The sequence below is a fragment of the Barbus barbus genome, assembly GCF_936440315.1.
Source record: "Barbus barbus genome assembly, chromosome: 30".
Taxonomy (NCBI): domain Eukaryota; kingdom Metazoa; phylum Chordata; class Actinopteri; order Cypriniformes; family Cyprinidae; genus Barbus; species Barbus barbus.
The window spans coordinates 19,653,379-19,679,391 of NC_136758.1; the positions used below are offsets into that span (position 1 = coordinate 19,653,379).

General features: G+C 36.5%; 1 protein-coding gene across 4 annotated transcripts in view; it reads left to right on the plus strand.

Annotated features, from left to right (window-relative positions):
* The first annotated feature begins 7,771 nt into the window (after positions 1 to 7,771).
* LOC306850073 (heat shock 70 kDa protein 12A-like) overlaps positions 7,772 to 26,013 on the plus strand; it is a 33,169-nt gene continuing 14,927 nt past the window's right edge. Inside the window, exons 1-6 of one of the 4 annotated variants that reach the window (XM_079385505.1) lie at positions 7,772 to 8,117; positions 20,126 to 20,202; positions 20,399 to 20,526; positions 23,580 to 23,766; positions 24,220 to 24,324; positions 24,978 to 25,094. In XM_079385505.1, coding sequence (XP_079241631.1) covers positions 8,075 to 8,117; positions 20,126 to 20,202; positions 20,399 to 20,526; positions 23,580 to 23,766; positions 24,220 to 24,324; positions 24,978 to 25,094 — 657 coding nt within the window. In that variant the 5' untranslated portion in view covers positions 7,772 to 8,074. Of the gene's footprint in view, positions 8,118 to 8,731; positions 8,839 to 20,125; positions 20,203 to 20,398; positions 20,527 to 23,579; positions 23,767 to 24,219; positions 24,325 to 24,977; positions 25,095 to 26,013 lie in introns of those variants that run through there. The other 3 variants (XM_079385507.1, XM_079385508.1, XM_079385506.1) reach the window with 3 other exon arrangements.

Here is a 26,013-nt window from a genome sequence, read left to right on the forward strand (position 1 = left end):
GGGGTTTTTCTGTGCTCATTGCCGTATTAATAAACCGTGTTCTGCCGTGTTTAGGCTATACTTTCTCTGCATTTTAAAAATAATTAAAGGGTGAGTCTAATAACTGATGAAAGAGCGCAGCAGTGTCAACGGTAGTTTCTATCCAGACCTGTCTTTTTTCTTTTTTTTTTAGCATATAGGCCTTATCATATGTTACGAGCAAACGTGAGAATTAATTTACATTGTACATATTTATTCATTCATTTTACGTTAGGTAATTTTCTCCCAAGTTTATTGTAGTATTCGTTTGCGAAAACATTATTTTCTATGCTGCAAAGTAACTTGTGTTGCTGTTAGCTCAGTCAGCCAAAGGTTGGTACCTTGTCCAGATTAACGAGGGAAAACCACTAGTTTATGGTTTTGATTTTTTTTCCCCTGTACATGCATTAGGCTTTAGTAATTTTAAGTTTGGTTATTAAAAGAGATTGTAGGCGGAAATTAACGACATTTTACAATAATCCTCCTGTTAAACTAAACTGAGAGCATTATTTACATGGAACAATAAAAATCAGTTTCTCCCTTTTCCAAATTAAACGCCTGTGTGACTGTGGCACGCGCTTCTGCTCGGACTAAACTAAGGTTCACGCGGAGGTCAGTCGCTCCAGGACAGGAAGTCATGAGGGCGCACCAGCGTCAATGACACAAACAATATCTGACACAACAAAATATGCCTGCTTAAACATGAACCAAGCCTCCATCGCGTTTCCGCATGGAGCAAAAGTAGTATGATTTTCGAAAGACAGGTATCGATATTGCATTTAGATTTTTCAGCGTATCGCTATAGACTAAGAGCAAGGGGAAACACAGTAAACATTCACACAAAAATGAATCAAAAATAGGATTCAGTCCAGTAGCGCGGTTAAGTTCCGTTCTCTAATGCAATGCACTAGTGGGGAAACACTTGCTCATAGGCTATTTAGTGAAATAGGTAAATTTCACTCAGACAAAAGTGATGTGGTCCTTGGAACATGGTGTTTTCAAATACATTTCTTGATTTAAAATCAATTTAAGCAGATATATCTGAGCATATAGCCACTGGGCTGTGCGGTCACCTCTGAGTTGAAGTGATCATGCCTGTATGTTATTGTCGCCACCAGCCGGCCGCGTCTGCGCACTCAAGTTCAATCTGTTCTCGAAACATTTATATTCTTTTCATATATTATCCCACCAGAGAACACACGTATTTTGCATTGACTACGAATCACAAAATTCAGGTTACTTGCCAAAACTATAGGAAATTAAAACATTTATTTAATCTACGTTGCAGTGATTTATTAGTTTTACAGCTTACTAAGCATTATGATGTATATAAAATTCCTAATTAACAAAGTGACTATAATGCAAAACTTAAGACTATAAATATGTGAATCATTATTCACTCAACTACTTTTATTTGATTAAGAATGTTTATTGACTTACATTTTGGAGAGGATACATCCATAAACAGTTCCTTTAGGACAACCCGAACGTAACCTATGTGATAGAGACAAACCAAAGCCATATCTCCAGCTCTACATACTGCATAAGAGAATCATAAAAAGCACAAGAGGCATTAGTAACCAAATAAATAGAATCGTAATACCCTGCTAAGCTGTGGCTAAAACACCCTGTTTAAACAGACCTGTGCCTGTCTTGGGGCGACCGCTGGGCCCTGTGAAGGAGTCCAGGTTTTTCAAGAGCGTTAAGGCTGGAAACATCCACATTGTCAAGACATGTGACTGCCAGTATGTCAGACACTCCCAGATAGATTTGTTGTCTGTTTTGTTCCTCCTCGTAGAACTTCTTGGAACAATATGTTGTCACGTTTGTATGTTGTAGCAAGTAAATTGAAAGTTTTATGAATATTTATTCATGTCAGATACAGACCAACCATCTCGCGCTTAGCCACTTGTTGCTTTGTTATCCCTTAGGCTAAGGCCAATAACTGCGTTTTTGTCGTGCCGTCATAATGCATTGTGACCTCATAAAAGTCATGCATCATGTGGATCATAACAAACACAGAAAATAATGCACTTTATGCCACGACCAGAGCTTTCACCAAAAGCTACATTTGCATTCAAACGTTTTAATTGCTTAACTAATGTTAAACAGCTTGCTAAGGGTCACGGGGAATAAGGGCCATTTCTACCTAATTAGCGCGTCTTGTCCCATCCTTAAGCCGCCAGCTGCACACTTGCCCAGTCATGTTTTCAAACTTTGCCAGGTGTCATCTGAATGAACACCAATAGATTTTTTTTCATCCTGAATTAATACGACCTCGAGGACTTAATGCGCAATTCCTTGCAATTCACTAAAGATTTATGGTGTTTTATAACTTCAAAATTGTGCTTGTTTGATTTGGTAATGCAGACCTACGCAAACCCATGTTTAACTGATAACTTTTGATGATTTCACGCGCTTAGCTTGCGATTCTAACGTCAAAAAAAACTTTATTTGTGTGTAACTCAGTGTTATTCATATATTCAATCGTAAACAAAGTTCCTGCCCAAAAAAAAAAAAAAAAGGATTTGGCTAGCCATTTTATCACAGCTCGAACTAAAATAATTTTATTTTAAGGAAATTGTGATTTTTTTTTTTTGTTGTTGTTGTTGTTGTTTGTATGCACGCAATAGTTAATTTATAGATATTTTACGAGTGCTATAGGGTATGAATTAATATGCTAATCTTAATAATAAATAATTAACACATTATCTGTTCAGAAACATCACCTCTTCCGGAATTGTTTAAAACTCCCATATTTACTAACAACTTTTGAAAATGTAAAGTATTTTAGGTTTGTTAAATATTGTGTATTAGAATGCAATTCATGTGCAGTGATCAAACATATATTCGGCCCATGAATACGGTTTCAAACAGACGAAAAATAACTTATTTTGTTGGTATGTATAAAAAGTGATTACAGAATGTATTTGAAATAACTTAGTCTTCAGGTTAATAATGAGTTCTTGCCTGAATGAAACGATCTCGTTTAAGTCACTCTCTTAAGCCCACTATAGAGGGTTCACGGACAGGTCGCGCGCATTGCTCTGATACCTGGACCAAAAGAGAGAGAGAGAGACAGATTTGTTGAATTATTCGATTCTTTCTTTGCCTGCTGCCATCTGGCAAATACATAAGTAAGATCAAACCCTTGACCTTCGCATGTACACGTATGAGTATGCATTTTCTTCTTGGGAAATTAAGAGACAAGTGTTATTTAACCCTGCCTTGTGCATAATAAAGGCTGGGGACAAAAACAAGCGCTGATGTATGTATGCGACATGCAGGAATAGTCATTTACAGAATCCTTCAAAGCATCTCCAGGCTATAAGCTTAGCCTTGTTGCGTTGTGTTTTTATTAACTTAGTGTTAACTGGGAAGTGTACTAGACTATATATAGTTTAGCCTATAGTAAAGAAGAAAAACAGATACTTTAGTAGCCTATCATAAATAGCCTATATAAGTAATTCTCGTATTCGTAACAGTTTATTTTTATATAGCCTCGGCCTATAACCGTCTTCACAAGAAAGAAAGTATGAACTGGCCTACGAATTCAACAATTTGTCGTCTGTCTTTTGTTTCTTTCTTCAAATCAATGTAGTATAAAATGTAGTCTAGGGTCTCTCACATCAAGCAGGTGTCAAGCAAATGACATTAAACTGTTAATTGCTGATAATTAAAGGTTTGGCCTAATAGTAAAATTTGCATGAATTTAATAAACGCGAATTGGTTACTCAATTATTAGCCTATATTCTGCACTTATTAAACATCTCACTCTATTACTGTAACCATCCGCGTTGTATATTTTAACACGTAGGCACAGAGCCAACATTTCCTATTGTTTGCAGTAATGTAAAGTTAAAATGTCTCTTTCACACCGTCCACAAGTAAATATAAACAACCGGACTTTAATCTGCAGATGAGCGTGGCCCTAGTCAATTACGTAGCCACGCATTTTGCGTAACACTGCGCAAATCTTTGGAGCAAAAGAGCTCCGACTTATTGTGTGTGGTCAAGGGTGTATATGGTACTGGTCGAAGCGAACTTAAACAGTGAAATAACAATTGTGTTTGCAGTACCCTACGTGCATTGTTCAAATAGGCTATCTCTTTGCGCATGACAGCCAGCCAATCATTTGAGAGAACAGAGCGGTGATGTTAGTCCATGAAGATTACAACTGTTCATAAAGCGCAATAATTATATATTGTAGTTCGTAACCTTAAAATATTATTAATACCCTTACCTGCACAGACGAAACAATGTTATTTAGCCTATTGTAACACTCTATTGCTGTTCATCAATAGGCTTAAATATCCTTAATTTTCACTCTGATAACTGTTGCTTAATTTTAGTTCTTCTGCATTTGAAATTGTGTAAAAAGTGGTGAACCCAAAATGTCCAAAGTTTTGTAGGCTATACGGTTTTGACATTCTGTATGAACACTTCCCCCTTGTGGACTTGAGGGCATGTTGTCCCATCGTCAAGGCTTTGGAGATATTTTTTAAGAAATCCCTTATTTTCACCAGTTACTTATGTTTATTGCCTATTCTGAATTATTTTAAATTAATTTAACAATAGCACTTTCTAGTCTTGTGCAGAAAACGTTCATTGCACATATAACTTTGAACAGCTGTCAAAGCTTGCTTGTGTGTTTTACACCCTATTATGAAGGCAGTTGTAATTTTTCATGTTTGCAAAACAACGTGTCAAGAGTGATGTACAATAGGTACAAAACTAATCCAAGCCAACTAAACTAAAGTCACTTTACAATCTTCCCTCATTGTGTAATTTTTAATAGATTATCTAGAAACAGAGACTATGAGAAGTCACCCATGCAGCAGCATAAATTTGTCAGTGGTGGCCAAAACTGTTAGAACACTTGGCATATTTAAGAAGTTTCAGTTGTTTTTGTTGAACTGGCCTTTACAAAACTAACTATTGCCGCAACTATCTGCAACAGACGGAATCTGCTGCAACACTGAAAATGATGGACTGGCCCCCTCCAGATCTCAACCCCATCAAGCAAATTTGGGGCGAGTTGAAAAATAAACTGAACGGATCTTGTACATTCAAAGGAAAACCTTTAGCTTGAGTTGCAGAAGGCATGGGACAACATTAGTGTTGAAGTTCTCAGGAAATATATTGACACTGCCAGAAAGATGTTCTTCTGTAATTGCTGCAAAAGGTGGACATACCAAATATTAAAGTTAAAAGTGGATAAAAACAGTACAGCTCACTTCATCTGATATTTGTTGTGCTCAGAGCAACCATCTGCATGTTTCATGAACATTATGAAATGAAATCATGTTTTGAAGGAAAAACAGGTCAATATTTTCAGATCTGTCAGATGTACTAACAATTTTGGCCACCACTGTAAGTGGGATCTGATTGGTCCACAATAATACGATGCAGGTCCCTCCCTGTGTGCCATTCTAATGATATGCATTGTTTGTATTTTGGTTACATATATGAAAGGAGGTCATTAACAAGAGTGAATGACCTCCTTTCATATATGTGACCCTGGAGCACAAAACCAGTCTTAAGTCGCTGGGGTATATTTGTAGCAATAGCCAAAAATACATTGTATGGGTCAAAATTATTGATTTTTATTTATGCCAAAAATCATTAGGATATTAAGTAAAGATCATGTTCCATTAAGATATTTAGTAAATTTCCTGCCGTAAATATATCAAAACTTAACTTAATTTTTGATTAGTAATATGCATTGCTAAGAACTTCATTTGGACAACCGTAAAGGCGATTTTCTCAGTATTTTGATTTATTATCTCAGATTCCAGATTTTCAAATAGTTGTATCTCGGCCAAATATTGTCCTAACAAACCATACATCAATGGAATGCTTATTTATTCAGCTTTCAGATGATGTATAAATCTCAGTTTCAAAAAATGTACCCTTATGACTAGTTTTGTGGTCCAGGGTCACATATGTAACCAAAATACAAGCGTATTCCAAACTGACTGACTATCATTGCCTTGACATATCCATATCCTGGACAAAGGTCTAAACATAAGTAAACGTCTCAAAAATTATCATATGGATAATACAAACAAGAACCAGTCGATTTTGCAGCATATTATGGATGATATAGGACTGTTTTCAGACTTTTAATCATTGAACTGGCTGACATGGTTTGTTATCATCAAAGGGCCAATTTTTAAGATATACCTGTACTTTCAAAAACCAATGTTCCTACAAAAGTAAAAAGAAATTTATGCAGTTGATATTTGTTAAAAAAAACAATAAAGGCTTGCAATCCAGTTTGACATGACTCATTCAGTTACTTTTTGAGTTCCAGCTAATATTTGGCAGTAATGGGGCAGCAATTTGATTTTAGTATTGATGCAACATCACTCCGATTTTTGTGATGGTTAAAGCCGTGAACAGGAAGCTTGGTAAAGTGTCAAAACAAGCTTGTTGGACTTCAACAGGAAGAAATGTGTCCTGTGTTTTTGTGCAAGACAGGAAATAGAAAATCGTCAAATAAAAATATGCCTACTTTTTCATATCACCAAACATATTGTGATTTTAGTTTCCCTCCATTTTCCTTCTACATTTTTAAACAAGTTTTTGATGCACATATGAGTATAAACAAAAAATATATGGGACACTTTGAACATTTTTAAATATTTTAGATTTAGATTAGGATTATGTTGCAATGCTTATTTTGGGTTTGATTGGCAGGTTTGGGGTCCGGTGGGTCAAATTCAGATTGACCACTAGATGGGGCATTGAACCTTTTTATAACCCAGGCAATGCCAGGGGACTTGACCAACACTGGCCATTGTCAACTGAAGTTTAGTTTACTAATTCATTCAGAAAATGTGTATGTCTAATATGTAATCTAAAATGTATCTTTATGTCTGAATTTACTTTTTCTGTCAGTAACAGTATATTAGTGAAATGTGAAACATTTGTCCATGTTTCACAAAAAGTAATTCTTCTGTGATAGTGTCTACAGCAGAGACGCATATGTTCTGCTGTATGCTGTATGATATCATGAATATTCCAGTGCCTTTGGCATGTAAACTCCACCCTGGCTGAGAGATCACACCCATATGTTAATTAAAAAGAAAACAATTCCTCCTCAGATCTACACAAGCACCATTTCAGTGCATCTAAATCTCATATGTCACCCTTTTAATCTATGAAATGACAATAGGCTACTACATAAGAATATGCACAATATTAACAACGCACAATATTATTTTCCATGCAATACTGTGTATCGTGGGATGCAGTATATTATTTGACCATGTTTGTCATGGGATATGATGATTTTATATTTGATAAGTTTTCACAGAACAATTTTTCACCTACAAGCCTAATTAAGATAGATGGATGGATGGATGGATGGATGGATGGATGGATGGATGGATGGATGGATAGATAGATAGATAGATAGATAGATAGATAGATAGATAGATAGATAGATAGATAGATAGATAGATAGATAGATAGATAGATAGATAGATAGATAGATAGATAGATAGATAGATAGATAGATAGATAGATAGATAGATTGCCCCAGTGACAGATTTGTAGGCTACCAATTTTTTTCTTGATGGTAAACAAACATTTGTTACACAATCCATGTATTATATTGTATTTTATCCTCAAAGTATCTATAGAGATAAGAATGGCTATACAGAATAAATTAGGAGTCACATTAGTTCTCAGAGGCCTGTGTTTACTCTGTTAGTGTATTCATTAGTCTTGCACATGGAGTGGAGCTGAAGGGCGGGGCGGGACGTAAAGTCTGGATCGGTACACTTCCTTTCTCTGGGTGTTAGACAGCCTGAGAAAAACTCAGCTGTGGGTCAAAATCGAAATACTTTCTTTTAAATGCGCTCCAAAGTGTTAGTCTTAAAGAGGTTAGGGCTGGAAGTCTGGTGGGTGTAAGCGTAGTGAAGAAACAGCACCGGAGGAAGCACTTAAGAAGTAGGCAGCTTTTCTGTGAAGAATCTAATGAGCCGCGCAAAAACTTAGACATTAAGGTTGGATCTTAAGAGGAATAAGGAAACTTGAAGATTATTTAATGATGACTGAGAAAGAGTTGGTGATTGACGACATCATAACAGGTAAGTTAACTCCCATTTGTTTGAGCCGTTTATTACCGTGCAACCCGTTATCAACGCCCACAGAGTCAGAGCCCATGATATCATTACTGTAAGTGTAATTATTCTCAAAGACAGATCCACACTCAGCCTTTAATCATACGTTTGTGTCTCTTTACGATGGGTTAGCTTTATTTTGTGGCACAGCCTAGATACACTGTCAATTTTAATTCTTTTTTTGGGGGAGAAATAGTCTAAAAATACTATAGGCTACAATAAAAAGCATTATTATACTTTATAGTCCTACGTTAAAATAATATTTTAAAAGACAATAAAATTAATATTGTGTTTGTTTGTGTGTGTGTGAGTGAGTGTTTATAATATTTTTATGGTAAATTATCGTTAAAATAGGACGTTATATGATTTAATGACACTGGCGTCATAGTACCTATTTTTGCGATTCTTTTCTGGCCAGTTTTACAGGCTAAATTGAACATATTCTACAGGGTATTCCTGGAAAGCCCATTACTGTAGCCTATGCTGCACGCAGTCTGTACTGGATGTGAATATTATATTCCATCTGATGTGTGTGTGTGTGTGTGTGTGTGTGAGGAGGGGGGGGGGGTAGACTGGGATGATAGCGGTGCAGATTTGGGTCACGTGGTCTCGCTCCTGGGAGCTTTGAGTCAATGCAGCAGAAGTCTGCACGCTCCATCATCATCATCCCAGGTGAAGCCGGACCGAGGTAGGGCTCCTCAACCACACCACCGAGCTTAAAGATACTTTCATAACGCATGTTAAAGCGGTTTAGTGCTCGTTTTGACACGAAATAATAGCATTGCAGAGAAATGTAGTAGCCTAATACGACTGTTTACAGCGTGGCTTCGGGATCAAAACAGCATTTCCTACAGTACCGCAGATGTGTGTTTTGCTTGTTTTAAGGTTTGGCGTGTTTCTGACAGTTCTGCGCATTGGAAGGTAAATGAGCACATGCTGCTGTCTGTCCTTTAGGAAGGACGCCAGTTTGGCTGCTGATGTGATGTAATGTGATTCAGGAGGGGCGCATCTCTGACACCGCAAGAACATCTGAGTTATAGTCATCATAAACATGTTTTCCTAGAGGTTGTTTGTGCAGTAGACATCCTTACACAGCATCAAGGTGATATTCAGGGAGAGATGCGTTACATCTTTACGACATTGCCGTCTTTTCGAACCAATCGTGAACGAATCATCCTTTTGAATCGGATCTTTAAAAATTCGTTGAACCGGTTCACAAACCCTGATTCGTTTACAAAGATCCGAGCTCATCCCGAGTCAACTCGCTGACTCATTGAACTGAGAACCGATTCGCTATGAACCAAAGATTGAGCTGATGCATCCAAAAGTTACTTCAGTAACCGAATAGCTGCAAAGTTATAAAAAGAGGCGTATTCTAGACGTATGTTGACTTGATTGTGTGACAGTTTTATTGATACACATACGAAAGTTTAATTAACTTAATTAAACTTAATTAACTTAATAAAGTTAATTTTTTGATGTCTAAATTACTTCTTTTTCAAATAAACAGCAATGTACCTTCGTACAGATTTATGAAATATTTTAAATTTCCACGCCTAGATACCAGAGACCACGTGATGACGCAGTTACGTCGTAGCACATTTTTGAATCGTTCTTCGAAAAGAGCTATCCAAAAGAATCGATTCGCTGAAATGAGTTTAAATAGATCAGGATGTTGCAGATCTGACACAGACGTGCTAATTGCACCACGCCAGGAAATTTGCATGGGAGCATTGAACTTGCTGCCAAATGTTTTTTGGAACATTTGGCTATTGAAATGTGCACATTAACTCTATAATGACCTTAAATTGACAATTTGTCCACACCTACTACCTTGAGTATTTGTGTGTAGCAGTTTTAACCTTTGCGTCGCCAGCCTCTGGTCAGGGTGCCAATAGCAGAATAAAAACATGTCCTCCCCCTCAGCACATTCCCACGGTGGCACTTCGGGCCTTGAGTATAAAGCAGTCATTGTTTGAGTAAAGGGGAAAAGGCCTCATAGGTAGCATGTGGAGGCGGGTACAGAAGAGACGACTAGACCCAGAAATGGTTTATTAGATGGGTAGTAGTGCGTGTTGCATGTGGAGGCCTTATGTAAACAAATATGGCTTTCAGACCTTAGGTATTTTGATATTTTATGTATTCTCACTCTACTGAGATTCCGAGGTTAATTTGCTGGTTTGGTTGATTTATGCAGTTTTATGAATATAAACTTTAAGTTAATGATCACATAAAGCTCTATTTGATGCATTGTTCACCGTACAGCTTCTTTTTCTTTTTGATGCTTTGCATCTGGCCTCTGAGCAGTAAAAATAATTCAATATGTAATGTAATTTTAGAAATAATAAAATCACTAGATAGTTTGTTGCAAAACAAAATATTGATAAAGATTATCACACTGATACATATGATTGCATTTGTCATTTTAAATATTTGGTTTAGGAAAAGTTCACTAAAAAATTTGGTGTATAAGCATTTTTCACTCAGACATTGCTATTAAATTTCGCCAAAAAAAATCACAAAGAAATGGCAAGTAACCGGTTTAATTAAACGTGAAATTTTGAAATAGAAAAACTGAAAAAATATTTTCTTGTAAATTGTGTGCCAATAATCAGGGTTATGTATTATATTTAACTAAAACTGAAACTAAAATAAAAAATTATTAGAGAAGCAAACTGAAAATATAAAAAAAAATTAAAACTGTGTTTCGAAATAACACTGCCTAAAAAAAACTTTTGAAAAATAATGTTTTACAGTGTATTTGAATCTGTATCTGTATTTGAACCTTTGTAAGGAATCCACTTGTGTTTGTGACCATGTGTCACACAATAGCATCTCTTCTTTCTTGGCAAGCATGCACTTGGAGGCTGACAGCAATGGCGAAGATGGTTGCAGTGCAACTGCACCAGTCTGATGCACGTGGCTGGGGCAGGACTGCTTAGTCAGCATGGATAGGATACGGGGTATTCGTGTCTGTCTGCAGCATTCATGCATGCAAACACACACATAAACCGTGACCAGCTATCGCCAAATACACAGATGTTTAACAAATACACACAAACTAACACATGCACACCCAGAGACCTGTAACTCAGCAGAATAATATGACCAAGAGAGCTGAGATAATGTCCCCTGTCAGGGTGTGGCCACAAGGTGTGATGTAGATCCACATCTGTTTAAATAGTTGAGACACATGGCCGAGGAGAGAATATGTAGTGATGCTATTTGTCTTTAGAAATAGGCCTAAATGAGCAAAGAAACCATTCACTCGCTTCACATGCACAAAAATGAAAACACATTTTTTGCTAGATCTAAAAATGCATGTGCGTTTTATTAACCAGTGCAGTGTTTACTGCATTGCATCATGTGTCCTGTGAGTAAATTTCAAGGCTTGTCCTTGCAGTCTAGGAGATCCTTAGCTAGTAGGGGGTGTCTGAGTCCCTGGGTGTGTGTTTGGAGAGGTGGGATGACAGGGTGATGTAATTTAAAGCGGAGCCATTAGCGTCTCTGTTTGAGGTCAGCTCAATTGCTTTTAGCTTCACGCACACGTTCGCTTAGAACGGCTTAATTTGATGAGAGCTGTCTGTGGTCAGCATGTGTGTAGGTCAGATTCGCTCTCATTCTCTCTTGTTTGCTGTTTCCTTTCCTTAGAGTTCTTCTGTAATACAAACCGTGCAAGGTTTTGATCTCCAAAATTTGTGTGCTTCAAGGGTTAGACTTGGGTCTTTATACTTGGATGTCTTTTAGGCCTTAATCGCTACTTGAAAGTCCTTTTTAAGTGAGATTAAATCTCTGGCTTTGACTATAAATCATTTGAAGATAAAATGCATATCTTAGTGACTGCAGAGTTTTGAGGCAGGAGAACTTGCAGATGGGACGGAAAGCTGTCTTTTTTTCTATTTAATTGAAAAACGTGCTGTGAATGATGTAGACTTTTGGAAGCCTGCTACGACACTCACAAAAGCCCAAAAATTCCATTCTGGCATTACGTCATGGTATAGGTATTAGCTGCGATTGCCTCGGTTCCCAAAGAGAAGGAGAGGGAAGTTATAGAAGGGGGAGCAGGGGCGGCTTTAGTGTCAACAGAGTATCCATGTGATAATGAGAATGTTACACCTTTGGAGTGTTACATTAACAACCCATATGAAGCCTCACAGCTGAAAATAAATCACTTTTTAGCAACCCTTATACACTCAGTCAAGCTTTTATTTACAATATGTGTCTGCCAAGAGACAGTCAGTCAGGCCAAGTAGACACCACCCAGCACATATGTTCTCATCTGTTTATTAAAAGCTTTATTTGCCCCCTTAAACTGAACTTAAGTGCTACTCTACTCTGCTATTCAAATGTATGGGTTCAGTAAGATGTTTAAAATGTTTTTCAAAGTCTCTTATGCTCACCAAGGATACATTTATTTAATCAAAAATTCAGTAAAACAGTAATATTATGAAATATTTTTACAGTTTTAAAAAGTGGTTTTCTATCTTAATATATTTTAAGTTAAATTTATTCCCGTGACGGAAAAGCAGAATTTTCAGCAAACATTTTTGCAGTCTTCAGTGTCATGTGATCCTTCAGAAATCATTCCATGCTAATTTGATTATCATTTTTGAAAACACTTGTGGAAACTGATATTTTTTCAGGATTCTTTAATGAAAGTTTAAAAAAAACAGTGTGTGTATATCTGTGTGTATATATATATATATATATATATATATATATATATATATATATATATATATATATATATATATATATATATATATATATATATATATATATATATACATTCTGTGTGTCCCATATATATATATATATATATATATATATGTATGTATTTATTCATTTATATACATGTATTTATTTATTCCAATGAGTTCTATCTAGATAAAAGTATTAATTTCTTAAAAAAAACAACAAAAAAAACATTTGGATCAAACTTTTAAACATTGTATATAACAGCACATTATTTATATAAGAATATATTAGAGCAAATAATTTACATTTATTTCATTCAAATTCTAAGTCTGAACATTGTAACTGTTAACTTTGAAATCAAACCAAACTTCAAAAACAAGCTTAGTAGACATAACGTAATAGGTAGCCTAATGCATTTGATGTAACACAGACTCTGTATTAGTATTGTCACTAAACCTATTACTAGATAGGCCTAGGATACAGTAATATGAAAAATATAAATGTATTATATATTCTCTCTACAGGAGAATTTGCAATTTCTGATATCTGGGGTGGTGATGGCGCAGTGGATAAGACACATGCCTTTGGTGTGAGAGACCCAGGTTCGAATCCACTGTGAGACACCAATGTGTCCCTGAGCAAGACACTTAACCCCCTAGTTGCTCCAGAGGCATGCGACCTCTGACATATATAGCAATTGTAAGTCGCTTTGGATAAAAGCGTCAGCTAAATGAATAAATGTAAATGTAAATCTTTGTTTCAGACTAGTAAAGGGCACATGTTTGTTTGTGTTGTGCAACCTGCATGAGCAAATTTGCTTTTTATGACCTAATTCAGTTCTGATCCAAATCTTGACTAGTTCTTACAGAGTTACTAGGTCTGTCATGCACTGTGCTGATGGTTCACTTTGCTTCGGAGAGGGTTTGAATAATTTCACATTTGTTTGAATTATTCATATACCCCTTTCGTTAGTATCTGAAGAGATGTGGCCAGGCACACAGATGTTACTCATAGTCCGGAGACTGATGTATCTTCAGGTTGGATAGAAAAAGATGTTGATGTGTTTTGCCAGATCACAGAGATGGCATTCATGTGAAAATGTGGTCTTAGTTTTTTAGTGTTCAGAAAAAGGGTGGGCATAAAAAGAATTTACATGCCACCAAGAAGCCTTGATTCGTTGTAGTGAATTCCCCGTGGGCTTGACTGCACTATGTGAGGAACCCGACCCCACCAGTGTGGAGAGAAATGCCAATAATCCAGTCAAGCTGTGTCTGGCCTTCAGTCTCAGGGGCAATGGGGGAGATGTATGTATATATCTATATATCCTCTGTAGCTAATATAGTGGCATTAGAGGGAAGCGTGTATGACACAGAGTTTAATTTGACCTTCAGAGCATGACTGCAGGAATCTAGACTATTTATATGGATTTTAGATGGATAGAGGTGGAAATGGGCCTAATTTAAGATCTCTTTAGTCTATGCTATGCAGAAACTAAACTTTATTGACTCTATTTAATGACTTTATTTCTTCTGTGGAACAAAGAAGATATTTTGAAGCATGTTGTGAACTAGACAGTTTTGGTTACCTTTGACTTTCGTTGTATGGACAAAAAAAATTAATTTATTACGTTAACTTGCATAATGGCACTTTATAGTCATTCAGATGAATGAAAATTGACAGTGTGTCAGATAGTAGAGCTTGACTTGTTTTGAATGCGGAACATTCATTGAATTAAATGTTTTTCAAGCAAACTCATGGTCTATTGAAAGTTGCCGATTGACCGTTTTCTGTGGATTGTGCCATTTGTGATTGTTTGAGAGGTTTTCCTTACACTTTGTGCAGCAGCTGTAATCAGTCTGTCCAAAACCAGATGCACAGGAAGGAAGACCATTGTAACTCCAAGAGGCCATTTTTAGGATTTCCTCAAGGAGACACAACAAGTGCATAAGCACACATACAAATACAGAGACTTTCAACTTTGGGTTGCCTTCCTCTCTTTCAAAAGACTATCTTTCTTTATTGTTCGTCAGGAGTCGGTGCACGTTTGACAGTTTAAACCATCTGTGTTCTCCCGGGAACACAGGCCAGTACTTTCACCTTCATTCAGAAAGGTTAATTACCTCAGTTTTCATCATGTTACATCTTTAAGTGTTCTTTTTATTAACAAAATTTAATCTGCTGTTCAGGTAATAGCTTTGGTAAGGTAACTATCTTTGCTGAAAAAGCATCCTAAACCAGCCTAAGCTGGTTTGCTGGTCTTAGCTTGTCAATAGACATGCATTCCATAGATCTCTTTGTCTGTAATGTTTATTCTTTACTCATTTGAGTAAAGTATTAATCGTTTGACAGCACTACTCTAAACATGTCACTATTGATCAATTTATTGCATCCTTGCTGAATTTCTTTCAAGAAATTGTAATTACCTGACCAGAAAGGTATAAATTCCAGTCTGTGAATCAATCAGACAGACAGGTTTTGGAACCCAGAACAATTTTAATAAGTTTCATTAGTTTGCACCAGACAGACATGATTACAGTGATAAAGAATCCTGATGTCTTCCATTTGAGCCCACTAGTGAACTGATGGCAGTTTTGCAGTATCATCCCACAGAGCTTACACCGCTCCATTTGACTGACACAGCTGTGGGATCTTGCTGAGTTCACAGGTGACTCTGATCTCTCAACTTTACTGGTATAACCTTACAAAGAGAAAGCCGCTCTACTGTGTAGATGACTGCTGGATACAGCTCCATCCAGCACTGCAAAAATCAATGCTCTCTCTCTTTCTGCTCCTGCTCTCAGTATGTATCATGTGTCTCTGAGGTAGTGGGACACTGGCATTGATTTGGGAGGAGACTGTTGGGATGAGATGATGCGTCATATGCCCTTCTAAACAGTCTTAAAAGCATTTGTGATGCTATTTATGATTTATGGCTTGCGGTTTAGGGGTGTGACGGAGTTGTAGATGCAGATGTTGAAACACTCGTCTGCTCTGTGTCTTTGGTAATGTAATGGGAGTTTACTGCACTCTTCGAACCCTCTAATTTTTCACCAAACTTCACATTCCGGCATTATGAGATGAGAGGAAATCCTACAGACACATTCTTTCATATTATTTATCCTGTCTGAGACTGAAACTCTCAGATATATTCATTAAGGCCTGTACCAAGCTGACAGAACTGTATTCTATAAAAAATCCATATGGAATGTAGCTTGTTTGTCTTGGATTTTAGCATCTAATAGCCAAACATTTCAGTGCTTGATTCAATGAAGCAGCCTTATTTTTAAAAACCGTTGTTTAGGATTTTGGCCAGTTGTCATCTGGTTTGTTTGAAATGGTGTCCCTTATTTTCCTATGAAGAAAGGGAGTGTCCCTTATTTTCCTCTGCTAATGTTAACAACCCTAACCGAGAGAGAAACTAATAAGATTGCAGCTTCTCTCACCCACTGTGTGTGGGATGTGTGTTTGTGTATGAATGTGAGTGTTTGTTAGTGTGTTTGTGAGTGAATAGGGCCAGCTGGAGACAGTGAGTGCGAGCGAGAGGACGGCTGGCTGTGTTTGGTTTTTAGCATTTGCAGTGCTGCGTGTCTGAATGGACCTTCACATACACGTGAACTGGAGCAGTTCTGCCCTGTCAATGGCCCCTCTTTGAGACGGCTTGCCTTGGTAGCTGTTTGTGGTCTGTTTAGCTGAAGTATATAACTTCAGTTCATTGTGTTTAGCTTAGGCTTGAAAAATCATCTGTAGACTGTAATATTCACACAGAATTCATTGGAAAGTTCTGGTGAGTAACATTGTCTAATAAAATCGATCAAAAACACTTGCTTTACAGCTTGAGATATGCATACGTTTTATGTTTTCCCTTTTCTTGATCTGGTTTCATTTACTAGAGAATTCTCAACTTGACATCATGATGGATTCACTTTTTTTATCTCTGCATTTGGTTATTATTTTTGGAAAACATTCAAACCAAAAGTTACAGAGCAAGCAGCCATTTGTCTCAGGCATGGTGAGATTTGATTTAAACTGTGAAAAAAATCACATAATTCAAAATAGAACAAAACTGTAGTGCGTTATCCAGAGTTGTAATATTTTACAGATTGGTTTGTCCTTTCTCTCTGTGTATCCCATAATATTGTTAATCATACCGAAGGCACTTGTAGTTTGAAGTTCTAAACTGAGAAATAGATTAAAATACCCCAGTTGCTCCCATAATGATCTGCTGAAGATTTTAAGTATATAAACATAAACTCAACACTGAAGACACTGAAACGTTTTCTTTAGGTGACATGGAGTTTAATGAGGTTGTGATTAGGAATTAATGAGTTTTGACTTCATAATATTGCAATTAATTGTGCAACTAAATCAGTTAATCTGTTTTTTTTTTTTTTCTTTCTTTCTTCAGTCTTGCCAAATTCCCTTTGGCCTACTTCAGTTCTGACTTTTGCTTTGAGTAAGAAAATAATGGTGCAATGAACATTGTCCAAACCATTGTTGTATTTTTATTTATTTATTGCCCTGCATTGTCAGACAGCAGTGTTGGAAAATCACTCTACATTATTATTTGTTTTTTCTTTCTGTTTAATTCTCTTTCGTCTGGGGAATTGAGGCATATGACCTCAAAGGAAATAAAAATTCCTCAGTGAGGAGTGGGGGAAAAAGAAAAGGAGCAATGCTTTTTGAGAATGGCAAAAACAAATCTTTCACATAACTTCCTTTTTTGGATATTTAATTATCAATAATAAAAAAAATAGGAAATTAACATTTATGGTTGACATTGTATTCAAATAGATCTAATTCAAATAGAATCTCAGATTCTCTCTTCACTTTGTCTCAAATATATCAGTTTTGCATATTTTATAGATAACAGATTCCAGACCTAAATCCACTTTTGTCCGTGCATGTCAGTGGTCCATATGTCTCTTAGCTCTATTATTTCTGTGTGCTGAGCTGCTTGGAATTCCTCTGAATTTGTAATTCCTCAGAGGAGGTATGACCTCTGACTCCTCCTGCTTCCTGTCAGAATTTTGTATAACATTCCAGAACGGAGCTTGAACACCCGTTCATTTGCTCCCTTTCTCATGCGGACAAGAGGAGGGGTGAAAACAGGATACCGTTTTTTTTTTTTTTTCACTTCATCTCTCCATCCTCTCTCTGATTTGTTTATTTTCACTGTTGGAATCGACACATAGGTAATGGTACTAGCATGTGTGATCGCCTTATTGAAAGAGTCTTTTTGTGTTCAATGTTTTCAGAAACTTTAGATTTGAGCTGGATTTGAACCTTTGCAAAAAACCTGCTGAGCAAATCATTCCAAATCTAAATGGCCAACAACTTGAAGTGAACACTTTTTTTCTATATTTATTGTGTTGATATATTGTGTTAAAACAACTGTATGCCGATTTATATGCATTTGTTTTTTTTTTTTTTCTTGTTGACAATAATTTGTGGCACATCTATTCAGGTCAGACTGCAGATAAATTCATTGTCATGTGTAAGGCTTTAAAACAGCAAGAAAATCAAAGGAATTGGCCCGTTTCGCACTCTGGCCATAATTGCAATAATTTTCCACCATTTATGGCCATTTTCTGCTTTCCAATTCCCACACATGTTTGGATTCTCTGTTGTGACTTAGAGTCTCAGTGAAAAGCTATGTAATACACACACACACAAAAACACAATCACAGCCCTAATCAAGTAGCTCTCAATCAGCCGCCAGGGAGACGGTCGCCATTGACGTCGAGTAATTACCCTCACGCAACTTTAATGTGTTATAATGAAGTCCCCGTACAGTGAGCCGTGTTGCCATGTAAACAAACTTAAGTTCCTTTAACCCGCAAATCCATTCGCGGAAAAGTATAAAAAGACGGTCAAGTGTGTGTTTCTGAATAACACTTCACTTATAGGCATTTATCATTATAGACTATCATTTTACTCCTTCAGTACTGATTTTTTGACGTTCCATTGTCCCATTTTAAAATCAATCTCGGTAGTTGGAGCGCGTGTATGCGGTGAGTGGTTGAAATGAAGTGCGAGCCGCAGGTAGCCAGTCACTCAACCCGTAATTACTCTCTGAAGAGAGCCATGCTCATTCTGTTCACTCTGGCGCTCAGTATGGGGTAAAGGCGGGAAAAAAGCATGAACGCTCAGAAAAACGTGGCGTCCTGTGGAGCGAGGAACCGGGGTGCTCGTTTAGCGTTCAGGGTGCTCAGCATCTGAGTGTTTTAGTGAAGCTATTAGGCCCGGCTAATGAGGACGAAGGGAATGGACAAATACAACCTCTAATTCGATTCAAATGTCAGTGTGGAGGGGAGCAGCTGTTGCTGTAGTGGTCTAAAGCTCTTAAAGGATTTGATGATTTTATGACCAAATAATGTAAAATGTTAGACATAAGCGATGCTATAAAAGAAAAAAAAAATTATGGCCAAATGAATGGTCTTTCAGACAAATTCGTTGGACATTAATTGAGGCTTTTAAGTCTCGTTCCCACTGATGGTGCCACTTAGTCCTGTTCTCCATCTGTGACCATGAAACTGAGCCCTAGAGTGCTTCTGAACGCCATTTAAATGGATTTTGAGAGTGTTTTAGAAGTTCAGTTGGCATTGGTGAGGTGTTCATTTACAAAAATGTACCATGGTAACTGTAGTTTCTGTAGGGCAAACAAAAAACATTTTCAAACTTGTCTTACAAATGACCCAACATAAAGCGGAGAAACACATCGAGAACCTGTTATAACTGTGTGAAACATCAGACTGTATTCTGCTAGACTAAATGTGCGGCCACATTTACAGCGGTTCTGTGAATTTCAAGCAAAATGAAGTCATTTCAATAGGAATCCTCACAGGAATTATGCAAAAGATTTTGCAACGGGTTCAAGCTCGTAATGAACTTGATAAAAGAATGCTGCTTGGTTTGATTCTTCTTTGTGAGCTGTACTTCATACATTTCTGTACTTTTGACAATTAACATTGAACATTTTATAGAAATTTTGCGAATGGCACCTTAATTCAGCCACAACAAAATACCGTGTTTCTCAACAGACAACCCAACAGAAAATTGCTTGTATGAAGGCGAACAAAAAGGTCCTTAAAACATTTAAATTAATTAGTATTATCATAAGCTCTAAAAGAAACATTATTAACATGACTGTATGCTTGTTTGAATGTTTGGTTTCTCTTTCTTTCTTTCTTTCTTTCTTTCTTTCTTTCTTTCTTTCTTTCTTTCTTTCTTTCTTTCTTTCTTTCTTTCTTTCTTTCTTTCTTTCTTTCACTTTGCAGATGCAATGGCCACTCCATCTCCAGCCAAGAGTATGGGCGACCCAGGCATCACGCCACTTTCCCCCACACACATACTGGTGAGCTCTGCTTTTTACTGCCAGCATGACATCACCCATTACATGAGAGAAATGTCCAGCGTGCAAATGTGGCTTTAATGGAACATCTTATTTACACTGAACTGCAATTACATGCAACAATTTAATGCTTGACATATACTTGAGAGCATCTTTCCCTTTTTCCATTTCCCTAATTTTCCCTCTTTTCTTTCTACAGAAGGACTCCGAAGAGAATGAGCCTACGAGACACCCCTATGTGGTGGTGGTGGCCATTGACTTTGGCACCACCTCCAGTGGCTACGCATACGCCTTCACTAAAGAGCCAGAGTGCATTCACACTATGAGGTGAGACAAAAGGTGCAGAGAGAGGGGGGTGGGGGTTAATGTGAAGGAAGAGATAAAATGAGATATAAACAGGCCCTTTTTGAATTTTTTTTGAAGGGGGTAAAAATAAAATTTTAGATTCTTTGTGGGGTAAAAATAAAATAAAGTCTAATAACAATAAAATATACAAAAATCTTCTAAAATAAAAATTCTAAAACAAAATAGACATAATTTTTAAAGTAATTATTTTTCCTTTTAGGTTTTTTAATTATTTTTTTAATATTACAAATAGAAATGGTCTATAATAAGTTTTTTTTTTTTTTTTTAATTAATAAAAATTTTACAAATATATATAATTCTATAATTTTCAACACATACATGCATACATGCATACATACAGTGGGGAAAAAAAACATTTGATTTGATTTTGTACGTTTGCCCACTGACAAAGAAATAATCAGTCTATAATTTTAATGGTAGGTTTATTTGAACCGTGAGAGACTCCAGAAAAAAAAATCCAGAAAAATGCATTTCAAAAAAGTTATTTCACTCATTAAAATTTATTTGCATTTTAATGAGTGAAATAAGTATTTGTTCAATCAGCAAGATTTCTGGAGAACTGGGTGAAAGTGTTGTGGTCAGATGAGACCAAAATCAAGCTCTTTGGCATCAACTCAACTCGCTGTGTTTGGAGGAGGAGGAATGCTGTCTATGACCCCAAGAACACCATCCCCACCGTCAAACATGGAGGTGGAAACATTATGCTTTGGGAGTGTTTTTCTGCTAAGGGTACAGGACAACTGCACCGCATCAAAGGGACGATAGAGGGGGCCATGTACTGTCAGGGCCAGGGCATTGAAAATGGGTCGTGGATGGGTATTCCAGCATGACAATGACCCAAAACACATGGCCAAGGCAACAAAGGAGTGGCTCAAGAAGAAGCACATTAAGGTCCTGGAGTGGCCTAGCCAGTCTCCAGACCTTAATCCCATACAAAATCTGCGGAGGGAGCTGAAGGTTCGAGTTGCCAAACGTCCGCTTCGAAACCTTAATGACTTGGAGAGCATCTGCAAAGAGGAGTGGGACAAAATCCCTCTTGAGATGTGTGCAAACCTGGTGGCCAACTACAGAAAACGTCTAACCTCTGTGATTGCCAATAAGGGTTTTGCCATCAAGTACTAAGTAATGTTTTGTGCAGGGGTCAAAATCAATACTTATTTCACTCAATAAAATGCAAATCAATTTATAACTTTTTTTTAATCTGTTTCTCTGGATTTTTTTTTGGCTGTAATTCTGACTCTCACTGTTAATATAAACCTACCATTAAAATTATAGATTGATAATTTCTTTGTCAGTGGGCAAACGTTCAAAATCAGCATGGGATCAAATAATTTTTCCCCACTGTACATATATATTCTTATATATATATATATATATATATATATATATATATATATATATATATATATATATATATATATATATATATATATATATATAATATTATTATTATTTTTTTATTTTATTTTATTTACTCTGCATAGTTCATCTCTTCTGCAGACATTAATATGATTGTCCATCCATTAGACGGTCATGTCTCTATTTCAGTCAAACTCACAGGCATCTTTCTGGGCATTTATGCCCCATTAAAAATGATTAGATATTACAGTCCCACTGTGTATATAATGGTCTGAACTGTGTAACATAAATGTGTATCTGCGTGTGTTGTATAAGAGGATGAACCCACAGCTGCTCTGTTACCCTGACGTGACCTACTTGGTCATGTGACCTTTGATTCAAAGGCCAGCTCTCCAGAGTAAGTGTTTCCCGCCCAAACGGGCATGTGGGCTTAATTTTAGGCATCAGACTCATGAAAGTTAGAAATGGGATTCTGTTAAACAGCACAAGTACATCTATATAAGGTGTACTCTACTCACTATATATTCACATGTTTGAATAAACAATTGTTTAAGTATGAGTGTAAATGTAAATGGAGGTATGAATAAATATAAAGATGCCGTTTTACATTTGAAGGCCATTATATATATATGGATATATTTAGAATTATCTGACAAGCACTCTTGGCAATTAGTTGTCCATGACTATAGTATTCATATACGATCATGATTTATGAACGCAGCAGAGTGGGAGAATTGCTCTTCTTTAAAAAAAATAAAATAAAAAGTGGCTTGTTAATTTGAACTCTGGTTAGAAATTTACACACACAACACAAAAAGCCCAAGGGCTCTGAGATTATTTGGGTTTAAACCAATAGTCTAGTCCCTTAATCTTTACATAAACATAGCTTCCCTTTTAAAAACTCACAAAACTCTTTTACTAAATCTGTTTAGAGTCAAGAAGACAGCTGCTTTGAGTTGGTTAACAGGAGATGAAAAGATCGACTCCCAGTCTGTCCTGATTTCACAGAATCCCGGAGTCATTTTTTAGTTTGTTTACAGAGACTGAAATGGTTCATTCTGATGAACTGAAACCTTGTGGACTATTACAACTGTGCCTATAATTGCCAGTTGACTTGGTTTTTAATATATTTAGACATCTAATATGTATAAATTTTAGTGCATAACATAACAAAATATCAAATCAAGTGGCAAACATATGATATCTGTTTCTCAGAATTAACTTTCTTTCCATTTTTGAAGAGCTAAATTGCCATTTTTGGAAAAAGAATTACTGGTTAGTCTCAGTGTAAATTTAGTGGGTCTATAAAATCACTTTATTATTGTAGGGTGTATGAAGTCAGTTCTCTAATATGATCCTTTTGGCTTCTCTCTATGCTCAGACAGATTGTAGTCAGGCTGCTTGTTCTGTTTTGCACTGAGGTGCTTCGTCCTGGAAGTAAAAGCCCATGAATATTTGAAATGCCTCTGTCTCTGTACGATGCTTGTGCTGGTTTTACCAGCCTCGATATGGATAATGAGAATGATGATGCTCAGTTGGGTTGAGTGATATTTTAGGTCATCTTAGGTCAGTTCTTTCCTAATTAGGAGAAGAGATGAAAAGCTACAGCAGCTCCAAACTCACCCTCTCGTTTGTTGATTTCTCTTTGTTGCTAGGCGCTGGGAGGGTGGTGACCCAGGTGTGTCCAATCAGAAGACGCCCACCACCATTCTACTGAGTCCAGACAGGAAGTTCCACAGTTTTGGTTATGCAGCACGAGATTTTTACCACGACCTGGATCCCACCGAGTCTAAGCAATGGCTCTATCTGGAAAAGTTTAAAATGAAACTACACACCACTGCAGTAAGGACACACTCATACAGCATTGATTCTTTTGTTAGTGTTGGACCTGAGGGGACTGAGAGTCCAAGCACATATACGCATCAAGGATATTATTGATCATAAGTGTGAGGACATGGCCTCCCTTTAATATACCCTATATGCCCAGTAATGCCAGGATATATTCAAACATTAGTGGCTACTGCATAACTTATATAACCAGTAATGCAAACTAACTTTTAACTCATTACTAATAGGTTAATCATTCAAAGCTTGAATAACTGGAATATTGCTGTAAATGAGTTTTCTAATTTATGACATTTAACATAAGTCTATAAAATGGATTTCCCTTGCAGAGTATAGTTTATTCGTTGTGAATATGGTCATAAGTCTATCAAGTGTACAAATAAATATTAATTGATATGTCATTCACCTTCTTGTATCTAAGAGGCATTATTGTCATCTTATCTTCTTTAGAATCTGTCCATCGATACAGATTTACATGCTGCCAATGGGAAAAAGGTGAAAGCTCTGGATATTTTTGCTTATTCTCTGGCCTTTTTTAAGGAGCAGGCTCTTAAGGTATGTTTTGGTATCATCATCATCATCAATATTTAGTTTAAATTATTTTTTACATGTACTCTACCATTCAGACGTTTTGGATTGATAAGATATTTTTCATTCACTTATGCTCATCAAGGCTATATTAGTATACAGCAAAAACACAGGAAATTGTAATATGTGAAATATGAGTAAATATTGAACATTAAAGTAATTTATTTCTATTTTAATATATTTTAAAATGTCATTTATTCCTGTAATGGCAAAGCTGAATTTTTAGAAGCCATTAGCCCAGTGTTTACCGTCACATGATCCTTTAGAAATCAGTCCAACATGCTAATTTGATGCTTAAAGCATTTCTTCTTATTATTATTATTATGATCATTGTTGAAAATAGTTGTGCTGTAATTTAATTTTTTAATTTATTTTTTTTGTATTTTTGTAATTTATTTATTGTGCTAAATTGTATTTCAGGGTTCTATGAAGAATAGAAAGTTCAAAAGAACATAATTTATTTGAAATACAATGTTTTGTAATATTGTAAATGTCTTTACTGTCACTTGATCAATTTAATGTCTCCTTGCTGAATAAAAGGATTAATTTCTTTAAAAACTTTCATACTGACCTCAAACTTCATCAGTGTGTCAAAAATGGATTTTTATCATTGGATACAGGAGCTGAGTGACCAATCAGGGGCAGATTTTGATAATGCTGATGTTAGATGGGTCATCACAGTACCGGCCATCTGGAAAATGCCAGCTAAGCAGTTTATGAGAGAGGCATCATATAAGGTATAACATTTCTTTCTCACAGCCACATATGCACGAAAATGCATGTCTCACTTTAATTAACGATCTAGTTTGTGTTTTGAAATTGGAGAGAGGTCTGTGTATAATGTGCTTAATGTGATTTCAATTAATGTAATGATTCAAGAATTTTCACACAAGTTTGAAGGATGGGTTGTACAAATAGAACAGAACAACATAAAATGGAACAGGAAGGAGATACAGAAATTCAGGATGTAAATGAGTAGAGAGGAAAAGCAGAGGGATTAAAGGAAAAGGAAAGACAGTGACCTCACCTCTTAGATACAGCCACTGTTTGTCTGTTTTCACCGTCTCTCGTTGGACCCCCATAGAGACCCCGTACATGTGGAACTGTATCTCTTACGCTCTGTTTGACTCTGTCACTGTTGGCGTCATTGTGATTTGTGAGCGTGTGTGTGGACGATTAAGCTGTGTGTGTGTGTGTATAGGATATGTATTTGAGCTGTATTAATAACAGATGTAAATCTCATTAACATCAGTCACAGGTGACCTGATTACAAGTGGCTAGGCAGATTGCTGTTTATACCAGATATTAATATATCACGTTACAAAATTTAAATATTATTAACTAGCAAAGTCTTAGCGCAGTGGTTGGTTAACAATTAAGTAATGCTTTACTGTTATCCAGGATGCATCAGGACAGATTAGTGTTTCCCATATAAATGTGATGTGGTCACAAGTGTTTCCCCATTTGCGCATGTACTTCGTATTGAACGCTTGTGATTGGATGCCACTGGTGGGTGCAGGTGTAAATGAAGGCAGTAGGCAAGTCCAAAGTGAAGAGAAATGAGCTGCTTATTTTTGCTGCTTATTCCGTGTATGAAATATATAAAACATACTTAAAGCGTGATTTATGTCATTTGTTATTTAAACACACTAAGAA